The sequence below is a fragment of the Haliotis rufescens genome, unplaced genomic scaffold, assembly GCF_023055435.1.
Source record: "Haliotis rufescens isolate VD_foot unplaced genomic scaffold, xgHalRufe1.0.p SCAF_1, whole genome shotgun sequence".
Lineage (NCBI taxonomy): Eukaryota > Metazoa > Mollusca > Gastropoda > Lepetellida > Haliotidae > Haliotis > Haliotis rufescens.
The window spans coordinates 36,622,480-36,649,016 of NW_025963779.1; the positions used below are offsets into that span (position 1 = coordinate 36,622,480).

Sequence of the window (26,537 nt, forward strand, 5' to 3'; positions counted from 1 at the left end):
GGTACCTGCCCAGCACCCCACAACTTGCTGTACCTGGTACCTGCCCAGCACCCCACAACCTGCTGTACCTGGTACCTGCCCAGCACCCCACAATCTGCTGTACCTGGTACCTGCCCAGCACCCAAAAACCTGCTGTACCTGGTACCTGCACAGCACCCCACAACCTGCTGTACCTGGTACCTGATCAGCACTCCACAACCTGCTGTACCTGGTACCTGCCCAGCACCCCACAACCTACTGTACCTGGTACCTGCCCAGCACCCCACAACCTGCTGTACCCACCCTGGTAGCTGTCCTCGAATCTGCCCAGCTTGTAGTGAGCCAGGCCAAGGAAACACAGGTCCTCACACTTCTCCAGACTTCCGGCCTTCCCCAACTGTTCCACTGATTCCTTGTAGTTACCTCCCTTGCTACAACATAATTACATGAACATTTCATAGACATATCACAGATTTTAAGCTGGCTTTGTCAAATCCTTATTTTCAAAAGTAGTGACTATCCCACATTTGTTTTTCTGTCTTTGCCAGGAGAATGAAAGGACGCACTCCAGTATCTCACCATAGGACTCTTCCGTAGTTGATCCTGACTTTACCCAGCTGCTCAGTTTGGGTCGAGTCCTTCTCCAGGATCTCCACAGCACTGAAGGGCAATTGTACAATACATGCATGTTACTGATGACAAAATATAGAATCTGAATACCAAATACCATACATGAATACTCAATACTTTTCCTGGTTAAATCTGTTTTCTATCACTCGATGGAATGCCAAGTGTGGCATCATTACAAATAAGGAAGAGAATATATGGATGTCAACTTCTTTATTTATGACCTCATAATAAAGAACTTGACATCCATATATTCTCTTCCTTATGTGAATCACTTCTAAATGTCTTTCAAAGACCATCATTACAAATATCAAGAGTCAGAACATATATATTTAGCAAGATGTCATGCACATTTCTGTTACTGAGGATGTTGGGGCCTGACAACCAGGAAAAAGTTTTCCCCCAAACAGCAACTTTCCCCGACCCTATAAGTGACTATTATGACATGGTTTCCCTCTCAGACTACTTAATCTATGACTAAATCTCACCTCCTGAAGGCCTCGGCCGCGCCGCTGTACAGCTTCTGATGCTCCAGGAGCAGACCGTACATGTTGTACGCTGCCATGTCTGTCTTCACACGACCTGGACAAAGAAAACATATGAGGTGGTCAAACACTGGAATGTAAACTCCTGTGTAACATTACACACAGATCAAACAAGTGACTTCTCACTTGGCTCCTTATTTACACTGCAAGGGCAGATCCAGCATTTATAAAAGGGGGGGTCCAAATTATCAAAATCCTCTCTCAGATAATTTTACAAGCTACAACATACTACATTTGGTTTTCAAAAGGGGGGCCAGGTCCGGACCCCTTGGACCCCCTGGATCCCCTGGACCCCGCCTCTGAATCCGTCTATGCACAGTTTACACTGTTGCTCATGACAGAGTTGGGCTTCACACAGATTTGACCAGTATTTCATTTGTATCATGACATGTTTTCTTCATTTGAGAGGCGAGTCAATCCAACTTCTAGTTCATGATTATTGTCTGCATAATTCATTTGAGTGAGTGAGTTGGGACTTAAAGCCACTTTGAAAAGAATTCCAGTTAAATCACAGTGTATCAGCCTAATGTGGGAGGAAAGCCTGAGGTGATGCAGGTCTCAGATGTTTACCACTTTGGTGAAACCAACAAGCACGGGTATAGTGCTGACAAACACTGAAATATAATCCAGGTGAACTAGATTCAAATCCACAATCTGGTGTGTCCAAGGGACGTAACTCTGCACTGCCACACAAAACAGCTGAGTTATGATCTTCATCATCATCTGAGGTTGGTCCACACCTGTGTATCTGGCCAGAGCATCCGATGCAGCGGGGATGGCGGCCATCTGTTTGATGCTGTACCGGAACAGATCGGTGTTCCTCTTGCTGCGATCCTGCAGTACCTGGCATACCCAGCTGGCGTAGCCCATGGCTCCCTCAACCTGGTGACACATGAACCACTGTCAGTACACTGCTCCATGACTCTGTACAGACTAGCTATCATAGACAGCACTCTGGGCTATATATAGGAAATGCACTTCCAACATATAACAATGATAATAGATGCTATCACTGACCATTGCCAGCCTGAGCTATTTCACATTTTATAATGTTAACAATACTGTGTCAATTATATCATCCCTAGACAATCAGAAAACAGGTTCAATAAGACTAATGCGACAAATGGGATCAGGTGGTCAGGCTCGCTGACTTGGTTGATGCATGTCATCGTATCCTAATTGCGTACATTGATGCTCATGATGTCAATCACTGGATTGTCTGGTCCGGACTCGATTAGTTACAGACCGCTGTCATATAGCTGGAAGAAAACATTCCCGAGTTCTCAATGGGAAATAACTCATGCCACTATGGTAAACAGGGAACTTCAAACAATGACCAAATTAACCTTTACAAAAAGGCTACAAAAAGACCAGTTATTACTTCAAAGTTCGAACACTTCCTGTTACACATGTATCCCAGCATGTAGTTGTATTGACATGCTGGTAACTTTCCATCAAACATGTTAACATCCTATTTCAATAATGCTGCCAGAAATCATTATAGATATACATAGGTAACAAATCCTTCACATGAAGCAGAATACTTACATTAGTGCCTAGTTCGGTTGTGTGACGGAACAGGTCCATGGCGTCATCATGTCCAACTATCTCAGCTATCAGGGCCTTGAAAAGAGTAAACAGATTAACCCAATGTGTTCCCTAGCAGAATAAACAAATAGAACATGAAGATTAAACATGTATAAACAGATCAACCTAAGTTATTACACCCGGGTAGAATAAACAAATGGAACATCAAGAAGAAACAAGAATAAACAGATCAACCTAAGTTATTACACCCATGTAGTATAAACAAATAGAACACCAAGAAGAAACATGAATAAACAGATCAACCTAAGTTAATACACCCGTGTAGAATAAACAAATAGAACACCAAGAAGAAACATGAATAAACAGATCAACCTAAGTTAATACACCCGTGTAAAATAAACAAATTGAACATCAAGAAGAAACATGAATAAACAGATCAACCTAAGTTATTACACCCGTGTAGAATAAACAAATGGAACATCAAGAAGAAACAAGAAGAAACAGATCAACCTAAGTTATTACACCCATGTAGTATAAACAAATAGAACACCAAGAAGAAACATGAATAAACAGATCAACCTAAGTTATTACACCCATGTAGTATAAACAATTAGAACATCAAGAAGAAACATGAATAAACAGATCAACCTAAGTTATTACACCCATGTAGTATAAACAAATATAACATCAAGAAGAAACATGAATAAACAGATCAACCTAAGTTATTACACCCGTGTAGAATAAACAAATAGAACACCAAGAAGAAACATGAATAAACAGATCAACCTAAGTTATTACACCCGTGTAGAATAAACAAATAGAACATCAAGAAGAAACATGAATAAACAGATCAACCTAAGTTATTACACCCGTGTAGAATAAACAAATAGAACACCAAGAAGAAACATAAATAAAAAGATCAACCTAAGTTATTACACCCGTGTAGAATGAACAAATAGAACATCAAGAAGAAACATGAATAAAAAGATCAACCTAAGTTATTACACCCGTGTAGAATAAACAACTAGAACATCAAGAAGAAACATGAATAAACAGATCAACCTAAGTTATTACACCCATGTAATATAAACAAATAGAACACCAAGAAGAAACATGAAACAGTCATCTTAATCATTCTAATGAATCATTCTTAATGAATTTCACTGTATCCAGGCAGGGAAGGCGGCCAGTGTTGGGTGTCACAGGTGTGATCCGGTACTGACCTGTCCAATCCAGCAAGCAACGTAACTTGGGTCAAGACTCTGGGCTACTTTGAAAGCTTCATGGGCAAGCTGAAAAAGTGAGAAAAAAAATTACAAACCTGTAGAGGTTATGAATTCTCTGATGAAATCCTCCTTGGGGCACTTATTGCATTTTCCTTGCTCAAGAAAATCTACATGACATAGTTGTAACCATTTTCCTTAATAAAAAATGTTACCACACAAAAAACTTCGTTTTTGTATGATATACGACCACCTTTACGGGGCCTCACCCCCAACGGCGCCTCACGCCAGGGGGAGCAACTCTCACCCAAATCACTTTCCATATGTCAAATGCTGACGGAATGTGGGGAGGTGGGTGGCCGTGCCCCAAGGAGGATTTCATCAGAGAATTCATAACCTCTACAGGTTTGTAAAATTCTCTTTCTGATTAAATCCTCCTTGGGGCACTTATTGCATCAAGACAGACTCCCAAAGACAATCTAGGAAGTGGCATCCGTCAGCAACAGGCGTAAATAAATACATCGTATTTGATTATTCAACAGAATAAAATATTGAGTTCAATAAATGGAACCAACCTTATCGTGAGGCACCACCGTCGAAAGGCGGGGGCTAGAGACAGGGCGTGGTCGACCATATATTATGATAAAGCCTGTTTTTGCGGCTTGTCATAAGTTGAGAACTCGAAACACCTCCCACCCCCCAACACTTTTTTTGAACAAGTGATATAAGGGCGTAGATCACGAGAGACCATAACCAGCGCTGAGCTAGGCCAGAGGGTCCCCGAGGATCGAAGGAGTGCGTGCGCAAAATACGAGTATTATCGAGTAGTAAGGACTGATATTTATCGACCGCAGAAGATAAAATCCGGACCATTACTGAGCAGTATAACCGGAAGACTGTCTAAAATCTCGAATGCTCAATCAGCTAGAGATTAGAACTTTGCCCAGTTCGGAGAACTGACTGACCAGACCGAGTACGCTCGCTTGAGTGTTTGTCGAGTTGGTAAGGTTTGATGAATCGTGCTCGGCTGGCTCCAAATAGCCGCGGAGCAGATCTTCTCAATGGGCAGAGCCGCGGCGTACGCTTTTGACGCAGCCACTGCTCTAACCTAATGAGCCTTCAACCTGGTAGGGAGGTCCCTGCCTGTAAGCGTATACGCTGTACAAATGGTTGAAACTATCCACCTCGAGATAGATTGTTTACTCGCAGGTGAGCCAACCTTCCTACCGCAGTAACAGCAAATTAATTGGTTATCCTTACGGACACCCATAATTCTGCTGATATAGGCCTTGAGAGTCGTGCGGACATCCAAGACATGAGCATGTCTTGCAGTGGTCCCCGACGAGGAAGGCTGTGAAAGAGCAGGTAGCTCAATAGGAGCCGTTCACGTGGAATCGTGTGCGACCCTAGGACGGTAATAGTCCGGTAGACGAAAACTGACTGTCCCGGTGATATTTATCGACCCCATGGAAGACAGTTATTTTGGGATCGGCTGACATAACACGAATGTCGCCTACCCGTCTGCCGGACGTTACCACCACAAGGAACGCCGTCTCCCAGCTCAACAGCTGAAGAGAGAGAGACGACAGATCCCGAAAGGAAGGACCGGACAGCCAATCGAGAATGATTGACAAGTCCCAAGGGGGACTGATCCGCCGGACTGGCGGTCGGATCCTGTCCACACCTGCTAAAAAGCGCTGCACTAATGGGTGTGCACCCAGAAGTGCCCCGTCGACAGGGACGTGAAAAGCTGCGATAGCTGTAGAGTACCCTCGGACTGTTGATGCGGCCAGGCCGTCATCTAGTCGCGACTGGAGAAACTCAAGCACGGATACGAGATCTGCAGAAAAAAGATCTGCAATCCCTCTATCGACACACCAGGGCGCATAGCAGGCCTATCTATCGTACTGAACGTTTGTCGAATCCCTCTGCGAAGCCAGTATTGTGTCTGCAACTCGTGCAGGAATACCGCTCTTCTGGAGGCGATTCCTGACAGTGGCCAAGCCACCGATTGAATCCTGAGATTCGGGTGGAGGGCCCCGTTCTGGGATAGGAGGTCCGGTCGTAAAGGTAATATAACAGGAGGCTGAGCCAGAAACCCGAGTATTACTGGAAACCCACTCTGCGCCGACTAAAGAGGTGCCAGGAGCACAATTAGTCGCGCAGGCTGAGTGCCTAGCTGAGACAGGACCTTGGAAATCAGAGGTACTGGGGAGAATGCCCACAGAACTGTCCGTCCAATCTAGCTGAAAGGCGTCCGGTGCCACCGACCACGGGTCGTGGACTCGGGAGCAGAATGTTGGTGTCTGGTTATTTAACCCAGACGCAAACAGATCCACCTGTAACGACCTGTATAACAGGGAGAAAATCCCGAATATCCCCGGGTCGAGCCTCCACTCGTGAGGAGCGAGGATCTGGCAAGACAGAGCGTCCACACGGACGTTGTCCACCCCCGGGAGATAAACAGGTAGCACCCTGATATCGTGAGAGTCGCACTATAGTAGGAACTGCCACGTCTTTCGTCGAAGCGACGGAGACGCCGTTCCTCCCTGCTTCCGGATGTAAGTCATCGCCGTTTGGTTGTCCATCTCTAGACGAACCACTTGGCCACGAAGCAGATCCGGGAAGCGTTGGAACACTAACCTGACCGCTCTCAGTTCTAGCACATTGATATGCAGTTTGATCTCCTGCTGGGACCATAGTCCCGAGGCAGTGTGATCATTCAGAACGCCTCCCCAGCCGGAGAGTGACGTGTCTGTTTGAACTGTGAGAGACGGAACGGGAGTGATTCCCGACCTCGGTCCACCACTGGAGGTGTGTAATGAGCCACTACGGAGTCTCGAGCACAGTCTCGAGATCTTCCGAGTTCGCCCAAAGTCGACGGAGTGCTTGTTGAATGGGACTCATTCTCAAGCGCGCCCGCCAGACCAAATCCACTGTCGCCGCCATGTTGTCCAGTAACTGGAGCCATGTACGAGCAGTGTGACTTGCGCTTAAGGGACTTGATATCTTGTGACAGAGATACACGTCCTCTCACCGTGTTGAAATTAGCCACTAGGAAGACTAGATTCTGAGTGGGGCTCAGATCTCACTTCTTGAGATTGACCATACACCCTAGAGTGATCAGAATATCTATCACTTGTTGTGTAGCTATCTGACTCAGGGATTGCAATAGAGCTCTTAGTAACCAGTCGTCGAGGTACGGATGGCAGAACCGACCTTTTGAACACCCTTGGGGCCGTGGAGATCCCGAATGGTAGAACACTGAACTGATAACACCTCCCGTCGAAAGAAAACCTCAGGTATTTCTTGAAATCGGGGTGTATTGGTATGTGGAGATAGGCGTAGTTTAAGTCTATTGACGTTAGCCATTCTCCTGTCTCGACAGTTGAGATCACTGTTTGGTGACTAGGAAACAAGTCGAGTAGAAGCCCTCGCTTTCCTGTCCCTCGGGACCCGGTTCGATCGCAGCTTTCATAAGAAGTGCGTCGACCTCGGCACGGAGGAATTCCGCCTTCTCTCGGGTAGCAGGCACCGGAGTGTGCTTTATCCCGGAAAAGTGGAGGAGCGGATGAGTTTTCCACCGAGGCAAATGGCCATCCCTTAAAATGGACGGGGGCTGGGGATTGTGATGTAACTGTCTCCCATTCCTTCAGGAATAGAGCCAGTCGGCCGCCTACGGGGACATCCGGCTGGAGGCAGTGGACCCCGGCTGTCGGCAGTTCGATAACTTGCGACTGTGGGTTCACCCGGGGCTCTTCGGGCGCTAATGGGAACCCATCGTTCCCAGCCCCGCGAAAAAGCTGTTGGACTCGACCAGCTGCCTTGCCCCGGCCCGTGCCTCTCTTGCTCCTCCCGGCGCCCTTATACCTGAAGGAAGCGGCGGCTTCCAAGCAGGTGTGGACGTCTGACCCGTGCGTTAGCGTAGGAGGGGACAATTGGAGAGGCCCGCTTACGCGGTTTTAACGCTTGGTACCTCCAACAAGGCCTTATGAGTCTTTGATGGAAGTATACAATTGAGCAGCCTCTCGGACCACCTGCTGAGCCCCAGGGAAGAGGGTGGCACCCTCTTATACGGCAAAGCAAGTAGGTCTTGGCGTGTGTAAGTCGAGTATTTAGATACCGACATCCACCGCCTGCGCATGCTCATAACAGCGCACATCATCTGCGAGGCACAGCTACGAATAGCGTCCCTCGCAAGATAACTGAACTTCCGTTAGTTGCGCGGCCAACTCCGAAGAGTCGGCCGGCCCCTCTCCCGCTAACTCCCTCTGTACAGCCGACAGATACGCGGAGTGTACGGACACACGGAGCTGTTGGCATGCATTATGATATTGCTCCTCGAAGCATATGTAAGCAGCCTTCAACTCCGCACCGCACACGGGAAAGGGGGGGCAACCGCCGGCCCCTGGACAATCCTGTCCCGCACTTGTCTCTGCACCCGGCCCGAGGCCGAGTCCCGGTGCCGAGGTGCCAGGGGTTCAAGTGAACCCACCTGGCGCCGGGCTATGTATCCACTAGTGGAAGCCTCGGCCTCAGAAGAGGCGTCTGGCTCCGCTAGGGAAAATTGTGCGTCGGTAGTGCACGGGCCGGTGCCCGCCACCACTACGCTGGGGAGCGACCTCGAGCCGGAGCCGAAGCTCGGTCTCGGATCGCCCCCGAGACAAAGGGAACCAACCTGGCTCCGGGCTAGGTATCCACTAGTGGAAGCCTCGGCCTCGGAAGAGGCGTCTGGCTCCGCTAGGGAAAATTGTGCGTCGGTAGTGCACGGGCCGGCGCCTGCCACCCCTCCGCTGGGGAGCGACCTCGAGCCGGCGCCGAAGCCCGGTCTGAGATCGTCCCCGAGACCAAGTGGCCTGCCTCGGCCGATGCCGGGCATATCACAAGGTCTCGAAGCCGCGTCCGGCGCCGACAACGGGGAAGGCTCGGTCCGCATCTCCTCTCGGAGCTGAGACTTTACCTCCTCCATCATCGACGCCATCTACGACTTAAGAAACGCAGAAAAGTCTGCCAAAGACAGTGCAGGAGAGGGTGCAGTGCTTACTACGGGGACCCTCGAGCCTTCTCCCCCGGCCCCCGGAGAGGGAGCGGGGGAGACAATCTCGGCAGCTTTTTTACCCTTTTTAGATGGGGAGGGGGAGGGGGGGGGGGGGGGGATGTCTTAGTAGATCTGATATCTACCCCCGCCTTTAATAGACCTCTTTAAAGTGGAACAAGTCAACTTGTCTCTTTTTGGGGGCCCCGGGGAGTAAAGGCAATGTCCTCCGCCAGACATATAAGGCAGCGTTAGAACAACCCGTACACAGTTTGAAGGTCTTGTTTTTACTCTAACAAGACCGTAATTTCTGAGGTGGGCGGGAAGGGTGTCAACGTGTATCAGTGCGATATAAAGATCGGGAAGATACGTGCATAAATTGTGAAACTAGAAGCAAAGGCGTAATGTACAATGCGATTTGTAACGCGATACTAATAGCCAATGTCGTAGTATAATTATAACACCAAAAGGGCGTGTTACGCGCTAAGGTGTAAAACCCGTAAAAAAGGTAAGTGTAGTTTATGAGTTAACACACCACCTTGGGTTTTGTAAAGGAAAAAATTGTAGACCAATGCTGTATGATATAACAAAACCCCAAGCCGTTTCTTAATGGCCTTGGTGTTACATGTATCAGCCCGTGGAACAAAAATATGGACGCCATTACGGCCATTTGAATTCAAAGGTACCGTGCACGTGGCGTATTATTACAACTCTATAACTTCACAATGGGAGGTATTACGCCTTTGCAATGAAAGAAATGTACCATACATACAGTTTGGTCAGCCATGGTTCTTGTCGAACGACAGATTTCTCTTATTTTTGTCTTGTGTGAAAAATCAACACGTCTGTCTCTTACAGATGACATAAGGAAAGTGATTTGGGTGAGAGTTGCTCCCCCTGGCGTGAGGCGCCGTTGGGGGTGAGGCCCCGTAAGGGTGGTCGTATATCATACAAAAACGAAGTTTTTTGTGTGGTAACATTTTTTATTAAGGAAAATGGTTACAACTATGTCATGTAGATTTTCTTGAGCAAGGAAAATGCAATAAGTGCCCCAAGGAGGATTTAATCAGAAAGAGAATGAGTGATTTGGGGATTACAAATATTCAGTAGATGTGTTCAATTTGAAACTGACCTTGATAGATGATTAACACTTACTTGCACATTATCATTCTTCAGGTACAATGTTCCCAGGTTGGTCCAGGCAACAACGTTCTGGAACAAGAACTGACATGGTCTAACACTGTATGTTACTGACACTATCACCTGTTCTGGACTGGTCAGTACCAGAGTTGGGTTGGGGAGAACCAGGGTGAGAGGTTTACTGTCACCTCAACCCCTGACAGGGCAGTGGGGTATATCTGTGTAAGTCCACCCTGGGGTCCAATCTCTGGTTAAAACAACTAACATAACTGACCAGTCCTGTATTTACACATACATGTATACACTAAAAGTAATTGATGTTGTAGAAATAGGGGATGAATAAATTATCAGGGCTTCCTCCCGATAATAATGCTCACTGACAAGATGTGTCAAGTGAATATCAGTGCCAGCAGTAAGACGTACGTTACTCTCCACTTCTATGGACTTGATGAAGCAGTGCTGGGCGAGCTCTGGCTTGTAGCAGTCTGTGGACAGCAAGCAAGTAGTGCATCATTATATTCCTGGGAGGAAAGTCAAAACACATCACATCCTGCTCCAGTGTGGAGAAAAGGGTGAGGCAGACACAAGTGATGAACAAGTCAGTTTCAGAGTACACATCTCAACAAAACCCAACTCTTTCCTGGGGTGAATATTAACATCATTTTTACTATTGCAATAAGATTGGGATAAAATCAGTTTAAATCGCTACTGCAGTATTACTGCAGCATAGGTACAACCATTGCAGTAATATTACGATATAGCTTGGTCAGCAGCTGTTTTGTCTTACAACATATATTTCCTTGCATTTAGGAAACCCTAATATGTCTGCCAGGTCGTAGGTTCAGCAGTCATTACTGCCCAATATCAGCTTAATTCCAGAATGTTGTGTCAGTGCCTTCCCACATTTATATCATGGATCAAGTCAATCTCATTAGCGGTAGCAAAACAAAGATCTGAGGACATCCCATTACGGGTCATGTCAGAACGACCTTTCGTTAATTTTGACAAACCAATGAAATGAGTTCAAATGACTGACAAGAAATCGACATTAGCCAATCAGAAGACAGCTTTCTCGAGCTTTACGACACTGGTTTCCAACTGGCGACTACTTTTGAAACATATTTTGATGTATTCTCGATTAAAAATGTTAAAACTGATAAGAAGAACATTCAGGAATGGCTTATAGATGGCGTAGATTGTATGGATATAATCATAAAACCCGTAACTGTCATTCGGTATACCCCGTGTTAAATATTTCGTGGCTGCATGATCAGAAAACACATTCCGACTGTCACTTTCACAATCTGGTAAGCGACGCTCTGATTGGTTGGATGAAAGGTTGTTCTGACATGACCTGTAATGGGATGTCCTCAGATCTTTGTTTAGCGATAGCGAGAACTAAGATCGGATTTTAATGAGATTGTGGATCAAGTTGAATGGATAGTGTAGTGAATCACCAATGTTGACTATTGGTCGATTGATATTTTAACTTGCTCTCAATATATTGACACACTGCCATGGACAACTACAATCAAGCCATAATTTGATCAATCGATTAACCCCTGCCGATTTCCAATGTAAAAAGTTACTCTTAATTTCATTCTATACAGAAACAGGTAATTAAGGAGCACGATATTTGTAAAGACCTATTCTGTTGCATACCCATTGTCAGCAGGCAAGGTATGACAGGCTTACTCACATTTGGCACATACCACTACCCCCAGGGCATTCCAGTGGCGGAAGTTGTTGGGGTCCAGACTTATAGCTTTCTTCAGGGCCTGAATGGCTTTCTGGGATAGCTCTACTGATGCTGATGTGGACAGCTCTGATTGGTGGAAATAGTTGACCCCCAGGTCATGCCAGAGAGAGGCACTCTCTGGAATGCTCTTCAAGGCTCTACCATAGCACCTGCAGAAGGATCAACAGAAGTACTGACCAACAGTAGGTGTGTGTACTGTGATCAAGTAGGACAACTCTTGCAACATCATTACAATCCCATTATCAAAGAAGGTGGAGTAAGCTGGTGCAAGTCCATATATCTTGCATTGTAATTTCATCTGAATCTAGCAGACCAGAATCCTTTGATAATTTCAAAAAATAATTCATAGAAAACCTCTACTGCAGCATAACTTGTAGAAGTATTTCTTACCTGGCTCCAACCTGCAGGACCTCCATCTTCCCCAGGGACACTATGTCCTGGGACGACTGCTGGACCAGCTTGGCAGGAAGCTGCAGACTAACAGAGATATAACACATCACTGGAGAAAGCTGTAGACTAACAGAGATATAACACATCACTGGAGAAAGCTGCAGACTAACAGAGATATAACACATCACTGGAGAAAGCTGCAGACTAACAGAGATATAACACATCACTGGAGGAAGCTGTAGACTAACAGAGATATAACACATCACTGGAGAAAGCTGTAGACTAACAGAGATATAACACATCACTGGAGGAAGCTGTAGACTAACAGAGATATAACACATCACTGGAGGAAGCTGCAGACTAACAGAGATATAACACATCACTGGAGAAAGCTGTAGACTAACAGAGATATAACACATCACTGGAGAAAGCTGTAGACTAACAGAGATATAACACATCACTGGAGGAAGCTGTAGACTAACAGAGATATAACACATCACTGGAGGAAGCTGTAGACTAATAGAGATACAACACATCACTGGATGAAGCTGCAGACTCACAGAGATATAACACATCACCGGAGGAAGCTGCAGACTAACAGAGATATTACACATCACCGGAGGAAGCTGTAGACTAACAGAGATATAACACATCACTGGAGGAAGCTGTAGACTAACAGAGATATAACACATCACTGGAGGAAGCTGCAGACTAACAGAGATATAACACATCTTTGGAAGAAGCTGTAGACTAACAGAGATATTACACATCACTGGAGGAAGCTGCAGACTAACAGAGATATAACACATCACTGGAGGAAGCTGCAGACTAACAGAGATATAACACATCACTGGAGGAAGCTGTAGACTAACAGAGATATAACACATCACTGGAGGAAGCTGTAGACTAACAGAGATATAACACATCACTTGAGAAAGCTGTAGACTAACAGAGATATAACACATCACTGGAGAAAGCTGTAGACTAACAGAGATATAACACATCACTGGAGGAAGCTGCAGACTAACAGACATATAACACATCCTTGGAGGAAGCTGTAGACTAACAGAGATATAACACATCACTGGAGGAAGCTGTAGACTAACAGAGATATAACACATCACTGGAGGAAGATGTAGACTAACAGAGATATAACACATCACTGGAGGAAGCTGCAGACTAACAGAGATATAACACATCACTGGAGAAAGCTGTAGACTAACAGAGATATAACACATCACTGGAGGAAGCTGCAGACTAACAGACATATAACACATCCTTGGAGGAAGCTGTAGACTAACAGAGATATAACACATCACTGGAGGAAGCTGTAGACTAACAGAGATATAACACATCACTGGAGGAAGCTGTACACTAACAGAGATATAACACATCACTGGAGGAAGCTGTAGACTAACAGAGATATAACACATCACTGGAGGAAGATGTAGACTAACAGAGATATAACACATCACTGGAGGAAGCTGTAGACTAACAGAGATATAACACATCACTGGAGGAAGCTGCAGACTAACAGAAATATAACACATCACTGGAGAAAGCTGTAGACTAACAGAGATATAACACATCACTGGAGGAAGCTGTAGACTAACAGAGATATAACACATCACTGGAGGAAGCTGTAGACTAACAGAGATATAACACATCACTGGAGAAAGCTGTAGACTAACAGAGATATAACACATCACTGGAGGAAGCTGTAGACTAACAGAGATATAACACATCACTGGAGGAAGCTGTACACTAACAGAGATATAACACATCACTGGAGGAAGCTGTAGACTAACAGAGATATAACACATCACTGGAGGAAGCTGTATACTAACAGAGATATTACACATCACTGGAGGAAGCTGTAGACTAACAGAGATATAACACATCACTGGAGAAAGCTGTAGACTAACAGAGATATAACACATCACTGGAGGAAGCTGTAGACTAACAGAGATATAACACATCACTGGAGAAAGCTGTAGACTAACAGAGATATAACACATCACTAGAGGAAGCTGTAGACTAACAGAGATATAACACATCACTTGAGGAAGCTGTAGACTAACAGAGATATTACACATCACCGGAGGAAGCTGCAGACTAACAGAGATATTACACATCACCGGAGGAAGCTGTAGACTAACAGAGATATAACACATCACTGGAGGAAGCTGTAGACTAACAGAGATATAACACATCACTGGAGGAAGCTGCAGACTAACAGAGATATAACACATCCTTGGAGGAAGCTGTAGACTAACAGAGATATTTGTAGAATTTTCCTATTCGGAATATTCTATAAGTAATACGTTACCACTGTTATACCGAGGCTGTTGTCTCCCACAACTGCTGCTATAGCGAAATCTACCACAGAGATCTCAATTACCTCATGCAGCACGTGCGTAGCCACCCAGCTGCCATGTGACACCCTTCACTCTTGTCTCCTGCGAGAGCAAGTGCTCGGGGGACGGACGGGCGGGCAGCAGCCCAGTGGTAACGTATTACTTATAGAATATTCCGAATAGGAAAATTCTACAAATTACATTAAGTAATACGTTACCACTGTTATACCGAGGCTGACTACCACAGTAGGCGGTGGGGAGCACCTACAACCCGAATCCTGACTGCTAGCGTTCCTTCCGACCAGCGGAAGTAAACACCAAGGCGGAAGCACTCGATGCGCATGCACCTAGCTAGGCGTTACCCTATAGGAATACCAAAGCACTGTCAAGCGCATACCGTAAGGCTCAATCGTCATTGCCAAAACGATTGGTGACTCCAAACGGCCCCACTGGATAGGTATTTCATCGCCGCAGCGGATGAGAACACTGTATCCGCGTGAGCTTAATCTTAGATCAGGTTAAACAGTCGAAAAGAGGGAAATTAATTTCATTCAGACCGTATATCCCAGAGCAAGCCTACTTAAAGTATGCATTAGGCGCGTGACCTAATTCCAGTATTTGTAAGCATGCATCACAAGGTTGGGATACACGACAGACAATTAAAGACATAATTGTCAAAATACAAATAAGGACAAAGCACACAAAAAGCGGCCCTCACCTGTGGTGTGAGTGCGCTGGTTTGCGGGACCCCAACTCCTGTACCCACGGCAGTGGGAACATTGGAGTCGACCCAGATTGACCACCGTGCAAGGTCAGACGCCTGAGGAGTTCGGAATTGCGCTTGGCACACCCCTTAGGTGCCCGCTTGCGCCGCGATCCGCGGGCCAAGACGGTGCACACTCTCCACGACGGCATCAGCGACCTGTTTGAGGTAATGATTGGCAAAAACCGAGTCAGAACGCCAGTAACAACCTCGTAATATTCTGCGAACAGAGATATTCGAGTGTAGGGCAAATGTTGCCGCTAGCGCCCTGATCTCGTGCGGGTTTGACCCCGCTACAGGTAACCCCCGAGACCGGTACGCCAGATTGATGACAGAACGAAGCCACAACGCAATCGAGTTGCGAGTTACGTCAACCGTGCGATTAGGGTTACACGATATGAACAGACGGTCACGCCCTTGTCTACGTTCATTCGAAGCCTTAAGATAATACTTAAGGGCCCTAACCGGACACAGCGCTCTGTCCTCAGTATCAGCAGGATGTAAGATTTCTTTGAGTGATCTTACAGTGAATTCTCTCTCCGTTTGCCCGACTCTCTGATTCTTGGCGACGAAGCCCATGAGCAGGCCCAGGCGGACCGCTCCTTCGTCACCCCTATCGAATCGTACCTTGGCGACATCGAGTGCATGAATTTCGGATACAGGTGGCGCCGTGGCAAAGGAGAGGAGAAATGCTGTTTTCCAAGTCACATGCCGGAACGAAGCACTATGCAAGGGTTCATACGGAGCTTCTGTAAGTGATTGCAACACTAGGGAAAGATCCAAGGCCGGTGCCCGAAGGCGGCCCTTCTTAAGATCGTGCTGTTTGAAACCCTTGATAATACCCCGTATCACCGGCTCTTTGGAGAGACTAGTACCCATAGCAACGTCCCGTACCGTAGCAACGGACGAGACATAGTTGGCAATGGAACCCCCGGAGAGTTTCCGGGTCTCTCGCAAGTGAGACATGAAACGAGCAATATCCTGCACAGATACCTTATCTGGCGAATGAATGTGATGTTTACAACACCACTTCGTGAAAATAACCCAACGTGCATTATACACCTTCTGGGTAGAATCACGATGCATACTAACGTATGCCCGAGACGCCCGGCGAGAAAAAACTTTACTCCTCAGACGCTCGGTGACAACATCCACGCGTGCAGATTGAACTGCCCTGCGTTTGGATGAAGCTGACGGGTGTGAGGGTGGATCAAGAGATCCGGTCTCACAGGCAGTGGAAGTGGCGACTGCGTGACCTGGGTCAGCAAGTCGGGGTACCACGATCTGTTCGGCCACATGGGCGCGATCAGTAACATTCGACAGCGAACTCCTCGGAGCCGGCTTAGAATGTGTGGTATCAACGCTGTCGGCGGGTAAGCATAAGCGACCAAGCCCGTCCAGTCTAACGCGAGAGCATCGTGATCGATGGCCCTCGGGTCCGGGACTGGTGATACAAACAACGGGAGTTGATTGTTGAACCGCGTTGCGAACAGGTCGACCATCGGACGACCCAAACGTTCGCACAGCCACTGAAACACTACTGGGTTCAGCATCCACTCTGTGGGGCTCGGATCCTGAGGCCTCGATAGAGCATCGGCCAGTACGTTCCGCACACCTGGGATGTGACGGGCGCGTATCTGGCACGGTACACTGTCCACCAGAGCGTAAAACTCGAACGTGAGATCGAGTAGCGAGTGACTGTGGGTTCCCCCCAGTTTGTTCACATAGGACACTACCGTCGTGTTGTCGGTCGCCAGCATGAGCCGGGCGTCGACGAGACGATGCTTCCAGTGATTGACTGCGTTGATCACTGCCTTGAACTCGAGACAAGTGATGTGAAGACCTAGTTCGTCTACGCACCACAGCCCCGAGCTCACCTCCCCCTTTAGATGGGCGCCCCAGCCAGACGGGCCGCTGCAGCCAAGTAAGTGTCTCCGTGAGACATGGAGTGCCGAGCGAGGGCGTCCAGCTGGTGCAAGGTAGCTTGCGTTACCGTAGCAGCCGGTGGGGCACGGACACCCAACCGCTCAACATGGGCCTCCGCGGTAGGACCAGCCTCGGGAAAGGCAAGGTCATGTACCGGGAAGAAACCCTTTCTCCACGACATCGGAGGCAACGGGAGACCCCGACCGGAGGCCGCCGCGAAGGCGTTCTCCAAGGAAGGCTTGAAACCGCGCAGCAAGGTTGATGCGGGGAAAGCCGTGTCGGAAGACTCATCGTATACCTCGGAGGAACCCACAGTCGTGGATTCCCCGCGGTACCGGCCGGGGCATGTCCTCAAAGAGGACATAAACCATGGCCACGCGGTCCTAAACCGATAGCGGGAGCAACGGTTCGGGGGAAGGACCGGTGACCACGGGAGCCGCCGCCGTACCGGTGGACCCCGCGTCCGACCCCGCGGCCACCGAAGTGGCCGGGGACGGAACAGCCAGCGGCCTATCCTGAGATAAGGCCGCCAGCTTGGAGTCCACAAGTTATGCAAGTAATGCAGCGACGGAATCCCCGGACAGCACACGGGCCGCCAAGAGATCCGCCGCTTTACCGGTGGACCCCGCGTCCGACCCCGCGGCCACTGAAGAGGCCGGGGACGGAACAGCCAGCGGCCTATCTTGCGATAAGGCCGCCAGCTTGGAGACCACAAGTTTCGACAACAATGCGGCGACGGAATCCCCAGACAGCCCGAGGGCCGCAAGGGGATCCGCCGCAGCCGAGGAGGTGGTACCCGCACGGGGACCCCGACCGGACGAACCGGCCACCACAGGGGTGGAGACGGACTGTACGTACAGCCGGTACCGCTCAAACTCCGCAGGCCCCAGACCTTCGCACAGGATGCACCGGGTGTCCCCGCAAGGAACCCTGCACCGCGGGCAACGATCGTGGGGATCCCGGGACGACAAAAACTTTCTGCACACCCCACAACTCCGAGGAGCAGGGGTAGAGGGGGTGGATACTGGGGACATATCCATGTCAGACATTGATTGTTTGCTATAAACAAAGAACAAAACATGGTTACAACGCACGCACCACAATGATTCTCAAACGAACATTTTCACAAGAAAATAAACGAGCAATGTGAACATATAACATACACATATAACTTTTATTAAAGAAATAAGTTATGTTAACCCCCAAAACATACAAGAACAGGGGAAACGTAAAACACAACGTGCATACGCGAACCCCGCAAGTATATAGAAAAAAGGGCGGGAAAATTATAACCAAGCGTAGCTACCGCAACGCCCCATAAAAGCACAGTTTATTAGAGAATAAACTATAATAAATATCACCAAATCTTCAAGGAACGCTTCAGCAGGAGAAAACACGTCTTGCTAAGCAGACGAAGGAGACAAGAGTGAAGGGTGTCACATGGCAGCTGGGTGGCTACGCACGTGCTGCATGAGGTAATTGAGATCTCTGTGGTAGATTTCGCTATAGCAGCAGTTGTGGGAGACAACAGCCTCGGTATAACAGTGGTAACGTATTACTTAATGTAATTACACATCACTGGAGGAAGCTGTAGACTTACAGAGATATAACACATCACTGGAGAAAGCTGTAGACTAACAGAGATATAACACATCACTGGAGGAAGCTGTAGACTAACAGAGATATAACACATCACTTGAGAAAGCTGTAGACTAACAGAGATATAACACATCACTGGAGAAAGCTGTAGACTAACAGAGATATAACACATCACTTGAGAAAGCTGTAGACTAACAGAGATATAACACATCACTGGAGGAAGCTGTAGACTAACAGAGATATAACACATCACTGGAGGAAGCTGCAGACTAACAGAGATATAACACATCACTGGAGGAAGCTGTAGACTAACAGAGATATAACACATCACTGGAGGAAGCTGTAGACTAACAGAGATATAACACATCACTGGAGGAAGCTGTAGACTAACAGAGATATAACACATCACTTGAGAAAGCTGTAGACTAACAGAGATATAACACATCACTGGAGAAAGCTGTAGACTAACAGAGATATAACACATCACTGGAGGAAGCTGTAGACTAACAGAGATATAACACATCACTTGAGAAAGCTGTAGACTAACAGAGATATAACACATCACTGGAGAAAGCTGTAGACTAACAGAGATATAACACATCACTTGAGAAAGCTGTAGACTAACAGAGATATAACACATCACTGGAGGAAGCTGTAGACTAACAGAGATATAACACATCACTGGAGGAAGCTGTAGACTAACAGAGATATAACACATCACTGGAGGAAGCTGTAGACTAACAGAGATATAACACATCACTGGAGGAAGCTGTAGACTAACAGAGATATAACACATCACTGGAGGAAGCTGTAGACTAACAGAGATATTACACATCACTGGAGAAAGCTGTAGACTAACAGAGATATAACACATCACTGGAGGAAGCTGTAGACTAACAGAGATATAACACATCACTGGAGGAAGCTGTAGACTAACAGAGATATAACACATCACTGGAGGAAGCTGTAGACTAACAGAGATATAACACATCACTGGAGGAAGCTGTAGACTAACAGAGATATAACACATCACTGGAGGAAGCTGTAGACTAACAGAGATATAACACATCACTGGAGGAAGCTGTAGACTAACAGAGATACAACACATCACTGGAGGAAGCTGTAGACTAACAGAGATATAACACATCACTGGAGGAAGCTGCAGACTAACAGAGATATAACACATCACTGGAGAAAGCTGTAGACTAACAGAGATATAACACATCACTGGAGGAAGCTGTAGACTAACAGAGATATAACACATCACTGGAGGAAGCTGTAGACTAACAGAGATATAACACATCACTGGAGGAAGCTGCAGACTAACAGAGATATAACACATCACTGGAGGAAGCTGTAGACTAACAGAGATATAACACATCACTGGAGGAAGCTGTAGACTAACAGAGATATTACACATCACTGGAGGAAGCTGCAGACTAACAGAGATATAACACATCACTGGAGGAAGCTGCAGACTAACAGAGATATAACACATCACTGGAGGAAGCTGTAGACTAACAGAGATATAACACATCACTGGAGGAAGCTGTAAACTAACAGAGATATAACACATCACTTGAGAAAGCTGTAGACTAACAGAGATATAACACATCACTGGAGAAAGCTGTAGACTAACAGAGATATAACACATCACTGGAGGAAGCTGTAGACTAACAGAGATATAACACATCACTGGAGGAAGCTGTAGACTAACAGAGATATAACACATCACTGGAGGAAGCTGTAGACAAACAGAGATATAACACATCACTTGAGAAAGCTGTAGACTAACAGAGATATAACACATCACTTGAGAAAGCTGTAGACTAACAGAGATATAACACATCACTGGAGGAAGCTGTAGACTAACAGAGATATAACACATCACTTGAGGAAGCTGTAGACTAACAGAGATATAACACATCACTGGAGGAAGCTGCAGACTAACAGAGATATAACACATCACTGGAGGAAGCTGTAGACTAACAGAGATATAACACATCACTTGAGAAAGCTGTAGACTAACAGAGATATAACACATCACTTGAGAAAGCTGTAGACTAACAGAGATATAACACATCACTGGAGGAAGCTGTAGACTAACAGAGATATAACACATCACTGGAGGAAGCTGCAGACTAACAGAGATATAACACATCACTGGAGGAAGCTGTAGACTAACAGAGATATAACACATCACTTGAGAAAGCTGTAGACTAACAGAGATATAACACATCACTTGAGAAAGCTGTAGACTAACAGAGATATAACACATCACTGGAGAAAGCTGTAGACTAACAGAGATATAACACATCACTGGAGGAAGCTGTAGACTAACAGAGATATAACACATCACTGGAGGAAGCTGTAGACTAACAGAGATATAACACATCACTGGAGGAAGCTGCAGACTAACAGAGATATAACACATCACTGGAGGAAGCTGCAGACTAACAGAGATATAACACATCACTGGAGGAAGCTGTAGACTAACAGAGATATTACACATCACTGGAGGAAGCTGCAGACTAACAGAGATATAACACATCACTGGAGGAAGCTGCAGACTAACAGAGATATAACACATCACTGGAGGAAGCTGCAGACTAACAGAGATATAACACATCACTGGAGGAAGCTGTAGACTAACAGAGATATTACACATCACTGGAGGAAGCTGCAGACTAACAGAGATATAACACATCACTGGAGAAAGCTGTAGACTAACAGAGATATAACACATCACTGGAGGAAGCTGTAGACTAACAGAGATATAACACATCACTGGAGGAAGCTGTAGACTAACAGAGATATAACACATCACTGGAGGAAGCTGTAGACTAACAGAGATATAACACATCACTGGAGGAAGCTGCAGACTAACAGAGATATAACACATCACTGGAGGAAGCTGCAGACTAACAGAGATATAACACATCACTGGAGGAAGCTGTAGACTAACAGAGATATTACACATCACTGGAGGAAGCTGCAGACTAACAGAGATATAACACATCACTGGAGGAAGCTGCAGACTAACAGAGATATAACACATCACTGGAGGAAGCTGTAGACTAACAGAGATATTACACATCACTGGAGGAAGCTGCAGACTAACAGAGATATAACAAATCACTGGAGAAAGCTGTAGACTAACAGAGATATAACACATCACTGGAGGAAGCTGTAGACTAACAGAGATATAACACATCACTGGAGGAAGCTGCAGACTAACAGAGATATAACACATCACTGGAGGAAGCTGGAGACTAACAGAGATATAACACATCACTGGAGGAAGCTGTACACTAACAGAGATATAACACATCACTAGAGGAAGCTGCAGACTAACAGAGATATAACACATCACTGGAGGAAGCTGCAGACTAACAGAGATATAACACATCACTGGAGGAAGCTGTAGACTAACAGAGATATTACACATCACTGGAGGAAGCTGCAGACTAACAGAGATATAACACATCACTGGAGGAAGCTGTAGACTAACAGAGACATAACACATCACTGGAGGAAGCTGCAGACTAACAGAGATATAACACATCACTGGAGAAAGCTGTAGACTAACAGAGATATAACACATCACTGGAGGAAGCTGCAGACTAACAGAGAAATAACACATCACTGGAGGAAGCTGCAGACTAACAGAGATATAACACGTCACTGGAGGAAGCTGCAGACCAACAGAGATATAACACATCACTGCAGGAACTGCAAGAAGCTGTAGACTAACAGACATATAACACATCACTGCAGGAAGCTGCAGACTAACAGACATATAACACATCAATGCACGAAGCTGCAGACTAACACAGACATAACTGGAAACTGCAGACTAATACGTACTACAGGAAACTGAAGACAAACATCGACATTAGAAGAAGCTAGTTTAGCTAATGAACCATGCTCCAGTTAATAACAGTTCAAAGGTCAAGAAAAACTAATAAACAAGTTTGATGTAAGAACACGAACCAGTAGAGTGTACAAGCAAGAAGACAAGGGCACCACTGTGTCATCAGGTGGTGGGTCAGCCCTACCTGAATGTCTCCGGGGCCAGAGGCTGCAGCACAGTACAGGCGTCCCCCATCAGCTTCCACAGGCAGGACAGGTCCGCACGCTGGGACGCAGCTCTGACACAAACAGGGAGTTCATCATTCACATGTTCCAATATTTCATGCAGGTGCACAGGGTGCCTCAACAGACTATCTGACATTACAACCTGGCTCATTTACCTCGTTTAATCAAATTAGACATATTGGTGTATATAAAATTATGACACACCCAACAATCAGTGTTAATTTGGGACGTATCTTTCCACCAAAAGCATACCAGGTAGACTCCTCATTCAAAAATATGCATATCTATATTTACACTCTATAGACATGTAATGAAGTTGACCAATAGCATCACCATAAATCAAAACCTGTCATATCTGGACCACACCCAGGACCTAAGGATGATGTGACCATGGAGTTCCCTCTTGTAAAGGATACCTCCATGTCAGAATGATGAGATCTGATTGCTTCACGTGATATTGATAAAATATGTTATCATACCTCCATGTCAGAATGATGAGATCTGATTGGTTCACGTGATATTGATAAAATATGTTATCATACCTCCATGTCAGAATGATGAGATCTGATTGGTTCACGTGATATTGATAAAATATTATATCATACCTCCATGTCAGAATGATGAGATCTGATTGGTTCATGTGATTTTGATAAAATACTTTATCATACCTTCATGTCAGAATGATGAGATCTGATTGGTTCACATGATAAGACTTAAGGATGATGTGATCATGGAGATCCCCAGTGTAATGACTTAAGGATGTGATCATGGAGATCACCAGTGTAATGATTTAAGGATCATGTGATCATGGAGATCCCCAGTGTAATGACTTAAGGATGTGATCATGGAGATCCCCAGTGTAATGATTTAAGGATGATGTGATCATGGAGATCCCCAGTGTAATGACTTAAGGATGATGTGATCATGGAGATCCCCGGTGTAGTGACTTAAGGATGTGATCATGGAGATCCCCGGTGTAATGACATAAGGATGTGATCATGGAGATCCCCAGTGTAATGACTTAAGGATGATGTGATCATGGAGATCCCCGGTGTAGTGACTTAAGGATGATGTGATCATGGAGATCCCCGGTGTAGTGACTTAAGGATGTGATCATGGAGATCCCCGGTGTAATGACATAAGGATGTGATCATGGAGATCCCCAGTGTAATGACTTAAGGATGATGTGATCATGGAGATCCCCGGTGTAATGACATAAGGATGTGATCATGGAGATCCCCAGTGTAATGACTTAAGGATGATGTGATCATGGAGATCCCCGGTGTAGTGACTTAAGGATGTGATCATGGAGATCCCCGGTGTAATGACATAAGGATGTGATCATGGAGATCCCCAGTGTAATGACTTAAGGATGATGTGATCATGGAGATCCCCGGTGTAATGACTTAAGGATGTGATCATGGAGATTCCCGGTGTAATGACTTAAGGATGTGATCATGGAGATTCCCGGTGTAATGACTTAAGGATGTGATCATGGAGATCCCCAGTGTAATGACATAAGGATGTGATCATGGAGATCACCAGTGTAATGACTTAAGGATGTGATCATGGAGATCCCCGGTGTAATGACTTAAGGATGTGATCATGGAGATCCCCAGTGTAATGACATAAGGATGTGATCATGGAGATCACCAGTGTAATGACTTAAGGATGTGATCATGGAGATCCCCGGTGTAATGACTTAAGGATGTGATCATGGAGATCCCCAGTGTAATGACTTAAGGATGATGTGATCATGGAGATCCCCAGAGTAATGACTTAAGGATGTGATCATGGATATCCCAAGTGTAATGACTTAAGGATGTGATCATGGAGATCCCCGGTGTAATGACTTAAGGATGTGATCATGGAGATCCCCAGTGTAGTGACTTAAGGATGATGTGATCATGGAGATCCCCAGTGTAATGACTGAAGGATCATGTGATCATGGAGATCCCCAGTGTAATGACTTAAGGATGTGATCATGGATATCCCCAGTGTAATGACTTAAGGATGTGATCATGGAGATCCCCAGTGTAATGACTTAAGGATGTGATCATGGAGATCCCCGGTGTAATGACTTAAGGATGTGATCATGGAGATCCCCAGTGTAATGACTTAAGGATGTGATCATGGAGATCCCCAGTGTAATGACTTAAGGATGTGATCATGGAGATCCCCGGTGTAGTGACTTAAGGATGTGATCATGGAGATCCCCGGTGTAGTGACTTAAGGATGTGATCATGGAGATTCCCGGTGTAGTGACTTAAGGATGTGATCATGGAGATCCCCGGTGTAGTGACTTAAGGATGTGATCATGGAGATCCCCGGTGTAGTGACTTAAGGATGTGATCATGGAGATCCCCGGTGTAGTGACTTAAGGATGTGATCATCGAGATCCCCGGTGTAATGACTTAAGGATGTGATCATGGAGATCCCCGGTGTAATGACTTAAGGATGTGATCATGGAGATCCCCGGTGTAGTGACTTAAGGATGTGATCATGGAGATCCCCGGTGTAGTGACTTAAGGATGTGATCATGGAGATCCCCGGTGTAATGACTTAAGGATGTGATCATGGAGATCCCCGGTGTAGTGACTTAAGGATGTGATCATGGAGATCCCCGGTGTAATGACTTAAGGATGTGATCATGGAGATCCCCGGTGTAGTGACTGAAGGATGCACCATCTCACCTGGTCAGATAAACCAAGGCCTCCTGACACTTGTCCCGAGCCAGGCCGTCCAGACAGGTGGTCAAGTGTTGCCGTGCCAACAGCAACAGGGTTTCACCAAGACCTGAACAGAGAGATGCTACTGTAAATTTACAGAAAACACTACATACATGCATACTGCAGCATGACTATCAATGTAATATAGAATGTGTTACAGACACATGCTCTGAACTGTGTAACTGGGTGTTGCGTGCAGTGTTACTGATATATGTAGCATCTCTACTTGGACATGCTGCCCACCTTTGAGTGCTGGCACATAGTTGTGGGACTTCTCCAGGATGGTCTTGTACTCCGCCACAGCCTCGGGGTATTCTCCTAGGGTCTGCTTAATGCTGGCAATTCTGTAGTCAAACATGAAAAGAGATTGTTATAGATAACCATTAAAAACATTAGTATTACAATGAAAAGAACACACTTTTTACAGGTGCCAATGCCAGTAAGTGATGTGAAAATTTTGTCCATGTTGAGTGGTTGAGTGAGTGGTTGAGTGTTTGAGTGAGTGTTTGAGTGAGTGTTTGAGTGAGTGGTTGAGTGGTTGGGTGAGTGAGTGAGTGAGTGAGTGAGTTTTTATGATGAACTTTGCAACATTCAAACAATATCATGAAGTGGGCTCCACACATCTTTAGGAAGTGACATTCAAGATGTTGGGTGGGTAGGAAGTAATCATGTACTCACTGGAAGAGACTGTACACTGATTCTGGGTTCAACTGTAATGAAAGAAGTTATGAGTCATGTTACATTGTTGAGGGTTCATGCCAATCTTTGGAAACAAATTCAAGCACTTGTAAAGTAACTTTCATGTAACCTTTCACCACA

General features: G+C 46.0%; 1 protein-coding gene across 1 annotated transcript in view; it reads right to left on the minus strand.

The window, feature by feature from the left end:
• Positions 1 to 26,537, minus strand: part of LOC124135690 (tetratricopeptide repeat protein 37-like) — a 68,261-nt gene that overhangs the window by 9,940 nt on the left and 31,784 nt on the right. The window contains exons 20-33 of the mRNA XM_048395808.1: positions 26,397 to 26,428; positions 25,962 to 26,062; positions 25,683 to 25,785; positions 22,950 to 23,042; positions 12,247 to 12,333; positions 11,797 to 12,005; positions 10,521 to 10,582; positions 10,113 to 10,169; positions 3,923 to 3,991; positions 2,700 to 2,774; positions 1,892 to 2,033; positions 1,095 to 1,188; positions 559 to 639; positions 283 to 410 (exon numbers count right to left, since the gene is read on the minus strand). Of these exons, the coding sequence (XP_048251765.1) occupies positions 283 to 410; positions 559 to 639; positions 1,095 to 1,188; positions 1,892 to 2,033; positions 2,700 to 2,774; positions 3,923 to 3,991; positions 10,113 to 10,169; positions 10,521 to 10,582; positions 11,797 to 12,005; positions 12,247 to 12,333; positions 22,950 to 23,042; positions 25,683 to 25,785; positions 25,962 to 26,062; positions 26,397 to 26,428 (1,333 nt within the window). The remainder of the gene's footprint in view (positions 1 to 282; positions 411 to 558; positions 640 to 1,094; positions 1,189 to 1,891; positions 2,034 to 2,699; positions 2,775 to 3,922; positions 3,992 to 10,112; positions 10,170 to 10,520; positions 10,583 to 11,796; positions 12,006 to 12,246; positions 12,334 to 22,949; positions 23,043 to 25,682; positions 25,786 to 25,961; positions 26,063 to 26,396; positions 26,429 to 26,537) is intronic.